Raw genomic sequence first — 11,009 nt, 5'->3', positions numbered from 1 at the left:
CCAGAACGCAACATGTACATAGAAGCAACGGCACGCGTGAAATTGAAACATTAGTATGAATTCAAATTAGCAGAAAAACATAACATTCACATTCTTCTCACTCTATATAGCCTGCCACTGGATATAATAACTTACGTAAACACGTAGTACTGTATATGGCCCTGGTGAATACATGAAGTATTACACACCACAGACTTGTAGACTTGGTGCAGCAACACCCCCAGAGGTCCTATTCACTTCATTTCATTGGACTTCATTACACGTTACAGAATGAACCACACTCCTACACCCCAACAAGGAAATCAATACAAGGGCACTGTCATGAGCCTGTTCTCGCTGCCGCGCACCTGTTGCACGGCACAACTGTTCACTAGCAATCCCTTTACGGTGTCAGATTAACAAAGAGCATAAAAGTCATAGATCTGTTAGAGAAAACAATCTGTAGTAGTTAAGCACGATATATGTCACCTGTGTCAAAACTGACAACATTGGCCGTTCAATCATGCTGATACACCACAGCTGATGAGGCAGGAACGCTATATCTCAATTGGTAGAACAGCCCCTCCTACCTGCTCCCTCCCCATCCACATCCCCCGCCCCTCAAACTCTCTCATCCGAGCAGGACTCGCTCACTCGAACGGAAGTGGGAGAGTCGTATATAAGTTGGCGTAAAGGGAGGGATGTTTGGGGATCATGCGGTATGAGCAGTAGAGCTAGACTGGAAGGAGCAGGCTGCACGTGCATATTGCGCCACCTATGACTTGGGCAGACGACGAGACCTAGTTGAGTGCCGATGTGGACGCTAACCTTTCACCTCAGACTTGTCCACGAGTTTGTGTTACTATACCTGACGACCATCAGACTTACAGGTGAATAGTCACTGAGAAAAACCATTGATTCACTTCACTGGAGGTAGTTTTGTCAGTGGATGGTACAGGTATGTTTCAATATTTCCTATTTCACTCATCGATGAGAGATTGTGAGATGAAAACGTCCCGCATGCTGGTAAGAAGATTAGTACATTCCTTCTGAGGACTTGTCAGAGACAAATATCGCCTAGTAACTGATTCAGTTATTAATATCATACTTTTTTCTGGACAATTATCATTTCCTTAATTGATGAAAAACAGCTGTTGACCTCCAAATTGCTACCTAACGGAATATGGAATCCACACCTGTATATCATACTTTGTGAATGGGTCGGGTGTTAGAAATGCAGTGTCGTGCAGTTCCTGTCATAGTACCTATAGCAGTCTCTACACGTATATATTGGAAGGTCTGTCAGGGGTCTCTGATGCATTAAGAATCGCCTTCATTGAAAGTTACCATATTTCAGTTTCAAATTGTGCGCTTGTAAAATACCAAAATAACATTTTAAGATATAAAATTAGCCATTGAAGTGTTTCTTTAATGAAAATGGTCAAAACCTTTTGCAAGACAACAAAATACTTCTTTGATGGACGTTTTAGATGTTGGGTTGATGAAGAATGACACTTTGTTGTGGATATGCAACTTCATTAAGTAATTTTATTCTATGAAAGGCGACGTTCCGAAACGGGTTCTAATGTCATTGTCATTGTCACATGCTTGACAACCGCGTTAGAATGGACTGTATATGACATGTAGCAAAACAAAGCTGCCTTCCTTCCATTGTTCAATGATGTCTTGACCGCTAATATTTACATCTTACTTTCTGTGATGATGAACGATACCCGCTGTCATGGGTTACTGCAAAATGTCCGCTCTGCCATACGGCGTTACACAAAACTCACTCTTTCAAATATACCTACATAACACGGTTCAGATCTGTTCATATTGGAACGCCGGAGATTGTAACGTGTTACCAATCAATACAGGAAGAATAAGTGAGGGCCTCTGAAGTGTGCTGATAATGAACAGCCCATTGATCTTATATCACGTCAGCGAAGTGTCTTTGACGTAATTATTGGATGTACGATGCTAGTTAAGACAAGGTGTGTCACGTTCCTTTTTATTCTCCAGTCATGTCTGATGTTGTCAGTTACATGTGTCAGTGACGGGTGTTATAGCATGGCCCTGCCAGATATCTTTGGTAGCTCTTAAATCCCGCCCAACCCACTACTGACAAACATCACTGATGCAGTGTTGCGTGGCATTAAGCTCGATCTTTTATCCGCCGTAGACGCTCACGTGGTAAATTTAGAACTGTTGAAATATTTACTAGCCGTTTGCTGATACCTGAAAACCACTTGTAGATTGCAGATATAAAATGATAAACCTTTCAAAACGTCACTAATTCTGTTTTTAGTCAAAGCAGGGACATACGCGTTAGCTGACGTTTCCGTGTGTAACTTACTGCACCATAGAAACATTACCAGCACCCACTGGAAAACGTGGTACTTGGGATGCAAGCGTCACATTTCGTAACCAAGGTCCAGGTAGTTGTTATGATATTCCTGAAACACATGGAGACCAAAACTTTGATTTTAAAAAATGCTACTGGCAGGAACGTTAGTCTGGAGAGATCTGAGGCTCTAAACAGAATGATTTTTCATGATAAATAGAATCTCCTCCTTCGTGTGTACTGATATCAGTTACATCAACACGCGTTGATAAAGATAAAAATATCCTCAGTAGGCCTCGGATATTTGTTTCTTTATCAACTCGTGTTGATATATTTGTTATCAGTACTCTATCTCTCACTCTCTCACTCTCTCTGTCTCAAAATAAATGTTTCATTTTACGCAATATATATGTGTTGTTTCATGTTTCGCAATGAGTATGTCATGAAAAAAGGATACATTATATATTATTTTTTATATTGTTATATTGTTATTTTCAACTGAACCCCCCTTGACTGCCTCGTCAATTGATGTATCTGTCTCACAAAGGGAACAGCACATAAATGAACGTTCATGCGACCAAGTGCCCGGGGCTTCAACACTGTTCTTAAGTATGTAATGTCATGTCCTTTCTCCCTTAACGTTGTGTCAGTTGTTCTACCTCCAGCAATTTATTCAACACAATCAACGTAGAATGGATTTTGACGTTTACACGCATATGTTACCGATCCAATGCCTCTGAAATGGGACTGAATTGTCCTTTAAATAGTTCGTATTTCAACGCCCCCGAAAATGGTACAATTGTTCCGGAAATAGAGACATGAATGCGGCACACGAAGCATTGTTGTTGTCGAAGGTATTAAAATCTATAGCACGCCATGCCACCACAGTGGTTATTCTCAACCATTCCATCTACTCAATCATGGCGGATCTGCCTCCAACAAGGAACTGAGACTTATATCGGTGTCATTATGGCTGTTTCGAAACTCTTCACGGTGCTTTGCGCAGCTGAGAGGACTTTTTTGTGGCTTTTGGAGGAACGGTTGACAAGGTTTACACTCCTTGCACTGTAATGTCACACATGCTGTGTATGGAGCTTAGTCTTGTCCGTCACATCCGAAACAACTTAAAACAGTAAAGTGCGTTGTATATTACGTCAAACGGACATGAGTGAACATATTTTAGACTACTGGGATCGTTAATATTGACCTTCATGAACAGTATTTTTTCATTTTATCCTTCGTGCAGTGTCGTCAATACATGACTGAAATAATGTCAAAATTTTCACTCACTGACGTCCTCACTCACTCACTCACTCGCTCATATGATGCCATCTTTGATGGGTCTGTTTCTCGAAATCTGTCAGTCATGTGTCCGTATGTGGCTACTGGGCGTAATGGGCTCATGTCGGGAATCAAACTTGGTCCTGCGTGTTGAATAGCTAACCATGAATTACTACTTGGCTAACACACACACACACACACACACACACACACACACACACACACACACACACACACACACACACACACACACATTCACCCCCTTCCCCCCTCCAAGTCCGTGCAGATGTCAAGTCACATACATCCCCAGTTTGATCCGCGGTGTGGATGTTTACCTTAATGCGATATTGCTCTAAGTGAAGTGAAACCTGTTTCTTTGATCTATTTTTGGGCGTTATGTTTATGTTATGTTATCGTACTATTACATAAGAGGGATATTCCTCTCTCTTAACTGAAATGTTGAAATCTTAATCTCGTAAACACGTGAAACTAGTAACATTATGTTCAAGTGGGGTCACTCTACAGTACGTCATAGTTATGTTTAGGTGCCCATATTTGATTTTATTTGGGATTAAATAAAGGAGTATAACATTTTAGAAATTTTACAATTCCCTAAAATACGAGTTTGTAAAGGTAGAAAGTGCATGGTTACATGATTTACAAAATGTCATAAGAGTACTGTCTCGAGTGTCGATCCTATTTTACTCCACAATGTTACTTCCACATGGCGTGGCTGGGTTGAAAACGAGACAGATCCGGGGTTATATCCATAATCCCCCTCTATAATCCCTCTATAATCCCTCTATAATCCCTCAGATCCTCTGTCTGTATCACGTCTCCGCACACCGACGGCACCAGATGGGCTGACCTGCTGGAAGTCTAGATTCCACCTGAAAAGAAACGCGTATAAATGCTCAGTTATGAAAAAGTTAATGATTCATGCTTTTAAAGTAAAAGTATGGAGAGATACCTTTTGAGGATTTAAATATCAAGTGCGATTGTACTTTTAATTCATTGTTCGAATGATGACATATTCGAAGATGTGTGCGATTGAGACATGCTGATTCAGCCTTGCTCTGAGTGAACGTTACATTCCTAAGGTTAATTACCGTACAGCCATAACGTGTCAAGAATCTGTTAACCACCATTGCTTGTTTATTTAAGTGGATTTGTCCCACGTTACTGTACACTAACAGTCAGTCATCCTAACATGTCACATCTCATCGTTACTGTACAGGACTTGATCCATTTTCAGCGTCCTTCATATTCCTTGGTAGATGGGCAGATCTCTGGCTCTCACTGACCATCTCGCAATTTAAAGGCCACTAGCCCATTTTCTTCTGGATATTGAATTGTGTCTGTTTATCTAAAAACGAAATTCTATCAAATGATTTCAGTTTTTTACTGAAACAAGGGAGGCAATAACGCCCAAGCTCCCGGATTTTGCCTTGCTCAATGAATGAGTGAGTTTAGTTTTTCGTCGCTTTTAGCAATATTCCAGCTACATCACGCACATCATAAATGGGCTTCTCACATGTGGTCGCTTCGGCGTGACGAGCGAACGGACTACCAACTATACCATCCCGGTCTTCACCGCAACTCCAGCTCAATGAGCAAAATGAAATTGAATGACCAAATGATTTACTCCAATCGGTCACATGCGTCACAAGAAGGGACCCCCAAAATCAGGCATCTCAAGGGGGGACATCCTTTTATGAGTCTTAAGGAGGGACAACCGAGGAGTTAAAGGTGGACCGAAGTGCCAAACGGCGAATGCGACCTCCACGAGCACCAATCATCAAACGAAGCAAGTCAAAGGAGGCCTCACGCTTGGTTTAGCTCGAGTTAGACCAGATGCATGATGGGACGAACACCACTTCTGCTGTCACTATGTCAGATGACGACAGTCTGCAGATATTCGAGTCCACATCGGGCAATAGAGTCGCAGACATCATGAACACGAGCTGCGCAATTGGGATACGATGGCATTATCTCTAGGTCTTAAAGTATTGTAGAACTCTGAAACAAAGAACCTTTAGATTGTCGCGAATCGTGTGGTGGAGGTTGCTGATGTATAAATACAAGATGCCTGTGAGTGAAACCACCTGTAGGAGATGTTGATAATTAGGTTCCTAACGACCAATTACTGGCTGCACTTGTCTACAATGTATGGTGGTAATTGGGGCCTGGAAGTACGTGACGAATCACACATCCAGTGTTCATTGTCTCATCATCCTGTTTCCATGTTGCAATAGATTAATGTGTCTTACGGATCAATATTACAAGAAACACCGAGGAGTGATACTCACCCTTTCTTTTAATCTCCCTCACTGCGCCTTACTCTTCAAACATATTTCTGGGTTATGTATACACACACACCGCACACACACACATTATATTCGAAGAAACACAGCCAATCACGAAATTTGCACAAGAAGTATGTCATATTCGAAAGGAATGGCCAGCAATGTTCAATTTAAAAGGCGAGATCTCCAGACGCTTATCATTTTCATTGAAGGCAGTCTTTAGGAGTACAGAAGCAATAATACACCTGTATTCATCTTTCTGGAATGACTTTGGGTAATTTTGGAGAAAACGCCACGAACAAGATGCCAAATGGACAGATAGAGGTCTGCTTCAGTCTGCTACCTGGCAGCATGACGTTGCCTGTCGTGTCAACTTTCATTGAGACACCTTTTGACATTAGGGCGACGTATTCAGCAACGTCATCACTTTATAAAGTACAGATTCCACCCACCAGTAACGACGTCAGGCCAAGACCAATGAACTCGAACGACATTCCTCCAGATTCTAGCCAGCAACCCTCTCTGCCCATCCCATTCGGCCAACACAAGTGTACCTCTAGGTTCTAGCCAGCAACCCTCTCTGTCCATCCCATTCCGGCCAACAGAAGTGTACCTCCAGGTTCTAGCCAGCAACCCTCTCTGCCCATCCCATTCCGGCCAACAGAAGTTTACCTCTAGGTTCTAGCCAGCAACCCTCTCTGCCCATCCCATTCCGCCAACAGAAGTGTACCTCTAGGTTCTAGCCAGCAACCCTATCTGCCCATCCCATTCCGGCCAACAGAAATGTACCTGTGATAACAGCTTGACCACGCCATCGCGTCTGTAGTATCCACGTGAGACGTCCAACCCCACAAATGTTAAAGCCAAAACATCTTGGTCGACGATCTGACCACAAGACATGGGCATGTCCAGGTGAACGTTACTTCACGACATGGGCGTGTCCAGGTGAACGTTACGTCAGAACATGGGCGTGTCCAGGTGAACGTTACTTCATGTGTTTCTGAAGAGGCTCGTATTGGAGGTATAGGCAGTATAATCTCGGGTGGGAACAAAGACGCCAGTCATTGTGATTGAGGGTAACTTGAATACTGTGAAGTACCGAGACGAGATTTAGCAAATGGCCACTTTACCCACAACAGAACAGTCCTTACTTGACGTTTCAACTGAATAACGCCACATCAAACGTTGTTTAGTTTGTACAACACGATGTGGTTTGTTACCCAAGTCCACAACATGCCCTATGTCACTAATTGAGCGACGTTTACGTTAACATTTTCACAATCCCCAAACAATCTCGCAAACAATGTAGATCATATGTCTTGAATCTTGCCCAGCCATCAAGGTGCAGATCTGTTCCATCTGTCGGGAACTTGTCTGACAGAGTCACAAGACTGGCTTATCTTCTCAGTGGCAGAGCAATCTGAAAAGCCTAAAACATCTTAAACCGCTAAAAGCTAACAGGGTATAATCGAGTCAAAATTCTTTTTGATATCCCCTTGGAACTGTAAATGTGTTAATTGTATGGTTGATCATAAATAAAGCAAACGTTTATCTTGTTAAGCTACTAAAAGGAAACTGAGTGAGTGAGTAATATTGAATAAACTTGAAGATATATGTATGATGTAACTTCCGCATACAATTTCTGGACTGTCAACTGATAAATACTTTAAGTGAACAAAACGTTTGTTTTACATGTATAGACTGATGCCCAAACATATTCATAAAGTTTAGTAAAGAACATTGTGTATAGATGCAACATCTTAGAACAATGAATCTTTTTGAAAAACATTAAAAACCTGGTCAAAAAAAAAGTAAGGAAAGGAAAAAGTAATAATTTATAAAAAATTAATTGGAGATTACATAAATTGAGTCTTTTTTTTCCTTTAGAATTGCATCTGAGAGCATCTAATATTTAAAATTTCCCAGGGGAACATGCCTCCGTGGTGTTTTCAAATTTACCAGGTGTTTTCAAATTTGCGTGTTCGATGCACAACAACATTTTTGTCAGTTATAAGTCGCATTATTAGCTTTAATAATACTTTTGCACAACTTTCATCGTCAACTGGATGGTAGAAGTGTTCATTTTCCGCGCAAACAGGCCTCAAAAGAAATGGTGGTTTTTTTCTGATTTCACCAAGTGTCCAGCTGAGGAGCGACCCATGACTTTCTGTGCTGCCGTAGCTGAACTTGATGAAATCTTTAATCATCTTTCCGTTCCAATGTTAGTTTGACCCATATATCTTTATGCACCAGATATACCTCAAAAGGCTGACTGTTTAGTGCCAGGTAATAACATGTCAGTACCAGATATGCCCACAGTGTAGTGTCAGGTGTTGACATGTTAGTACCCAATATACCCACAGTTTAGTGCCAGGTGTTGACATGTCACTACCAGATATACCCACAGTGTAATGCCAGGTGTTGACATGTCACTACCAGATATACGCACAGTGTAGTGCCAGGTGTTGACATGTCACTACCAGATATACCCACAGTGTAGTGCCAGGTGTTGACATGTCACTACCAGATATACCCACAGTGTAGTGCCAGGTGTTGACATGTCAGGACCAGATATACCCACAGTGTAGTGTCAGGTGTTGACATGTCAGGACCAGATATACCCACAGTGTAGTGCCAGGTGTTGACATGTCAGTACCAGATATACCCACAATGTAGTGCCAGGTGTTGACATGTCAGTACCCGATATACCCACAGTGTAGTGTCAGGTGTTGACATGTCAATACCCGATATACCCACAATGTAGTGTCAGGTGTTGACATGTCACTACCAGATATACCCACAGTGTAGTGCCAGGTGTTGACATGTCAGGACCAGATATACCCACAGTTTAGTGCCAGGTGTTGACATGTCACTACCAGATATACCCACAATGTAGTGCCAGGTGTTGACATGTCACTACCAGATATACCCACAGTGTAGTGCCAGGTGTTGACATGTCACTACCAGATATACCCACAATGTAGTGCCAGGTGTTGACATGTCAGTACCCGATATACCCACAATGTAGTGTCAGGTGTTGACATGTCAGTACCCGATATACCCACAATGTAGTGTCAGGTGTTGACATGTCAGTACCCGATATACCCACAGTGTAGTGCCAGGTGTTGACATGTCAGTACCCGATATACCCACAATGTAGTGTCAGGTGTTGACATGTCAGTACCCGATATACCCACAATGTAGTGCCAGGTGTTGACATGTCAGTACCCGATATACCCACAATGTAGTGCCAGGTGTTGACATGTCAGTACCCGATATACCCACAATGTAGTGCCAGGTGTTGACATGTCAGTACCCGATATACCCACAATGTAGTGTCAGGTGTTGACATGTCAGTACCCGATATACCCACAATGTAGTGCCAGGTGTTGACATGTCAGTACCCGATATACCCACAATGTAGTGCCAGGTGTTGACATGTCAGTACCCGATATACCCACAGTGTAGTGCCAGGAAATATTGGGCTACGCATATTAATGCTTGTTTCCAGTATCATCCTCGGATGTAGCGGATAATGGGAACTTAAGAATTAAATACTAATTTGATCTGTGATGTAATATACACGCCGACTTGGTTCAATATATGAACCATTAGGTCATACATTATCAACAGCTTTGTTAAAAGATGAGTAAACACAGAGGAATTACGCAAGGTACAAAAACGTCCGAAGCTGGAGGCAAATCTATTTCCCCTCTTTGAAAAACCTTTCTATAGCATAAAGTGAGTACTTTTTTTATGAAACTTTGAAGTTCGTATTTATATTTTTCATTGCAAAGCTGGGTGTATATTGAGGTGGGCGGAGGGTATTTTTGTAGAGGAACGGTAATTCAAACCGGAGATGAGAAACACAAAACAATAATTAGTTCTGAAATAGGAAGACGTACTTTTTAACGAAACAAATCATGTCAGTAAAAACCCGGAAATTATGTAGATATTCTTGAAGTAAGGAATGTTCTCTCATCTCTCACTTCACTTTATCATTAACTAGATATTACAGACCGTGAAAACATCCAAAAGAACAATAAAAAGGATATTTATACGGCACTGAATTCCACGCCTCATGATCAAAGTGCTAAAGAGATGAACATTTAACAGTGATTATGAAACAAATTGATCATTAGATCAGATTTACAGGTAGTCATTGAAGGGGCACATCTGAGGTGAAAGGGGTGGAGAGTTCCATAGCACAGCAGCAGAGTGCTTGAAGGATCAAATGTCTTGAACTTCTTGGGAGGTGTATTTGTTTGCTTTCTGACGCCGCACTCATCAATATTCCAACTATATGGCGGTGGTCTGAAAATACACTAGCCCGGACCAAGCAATCCAGTGACCAGCATCCTGAGCATCGATCTACGCATTATTGGATACGATGACCCAATATATCCTTGATTATTCAAATGTATCCTCCGGAAGTGTTTATAGGCACATAGTTTAGGTCACAGAACAGGGTGCCGTTATACAAAACAACCTGAGCGTTAATCCGGACGTGCTACGGCATACGAGGTACGGTCATCTTAACGTTAAGATCGCTTTGTACAACGGCACCCAGATCTTGATTGGCTGTTCAATCCCTGGTCATCACGACCTCCCACCTGAAGATTATACATAAATCATTCTTAACAACGTCTTTCAAGATAAATATCATCTGTCGTATGAAATTGTGGCATGATAAACACCTCTGTTCATCAGGAACCGATGCAACATGGATTGAGCACCATGCACTCACATTCACCCTCCGACTCACATTCATCATCCTACTCACATTCACCCATGCACTCACATTCAATAACTAACTCACATTCTCTCAGACAATCACATTCACTCAGTCACATTCACTCAAACAATCACATTCGCTCAATCACAATCACTCAGACAATCACAATCACCCAGACAATCACACTCACTCAGTCACATTCACTCAGACAATCACACTCACTCAGTGACATTCACTCAGACAATTACATTCGCTCAATCACATTCACTCAGACAATCACAATCAGACAATCACATTCACTAACACAATCACATTCCCGCAACCACAATCACACAGACAATCACAATCACTCAGGCAATCACAT

The 11,009-nt window shown here is 41.8% G+C and overlaps 1 protein-coding gene across 2 annotated transcripts in view; it reads left to right on the top strand.

Annotated features, from left to right (window-relative positions):
- Positions 1 to 702: 702 nt before the first annotated feature.
- The window catches only part of LOC137287365 (uncharacterized), a 29,859-nt gene continuing 19,552 nt past the window's right edge, over positions 703 to 11,009 (top strand). For both annotated transcript variants that reach the window (XM_067819624.1, XM_067819623.1), the window contains exon 1: positions 703 to 869. In XM_067819624.1, the coding sequence (XP_067675725.1) occupies positions 794 to 869 (76 nt within the window). In that variant the 5' untranslated portion in view covers positions 703 to 793. The remainder of the gene's footprint in view (positions 870 to 11,009) is intronic.

The sequence above is a fragment of the Haliotis asinina genome, chromosome 6 (genome assembly GCF_037392515.1).
Source record: "Haliotis asinina isolate JCU_RB_2024 chromosome 6, JCU_Hal_asi_v2, whole genome shotgun sequence".
NCBI lineage: Eukaryota > Metazoa > Mollusca > Gastropoda > Lepetellida > Haliotidae > Haliotis > Haliotis asinina.
The sequence above is the reverse complement of the archived record's forward strand: the minus strand, read 5'-3'. Positions and strand labels throughout refer to the sequence as shown.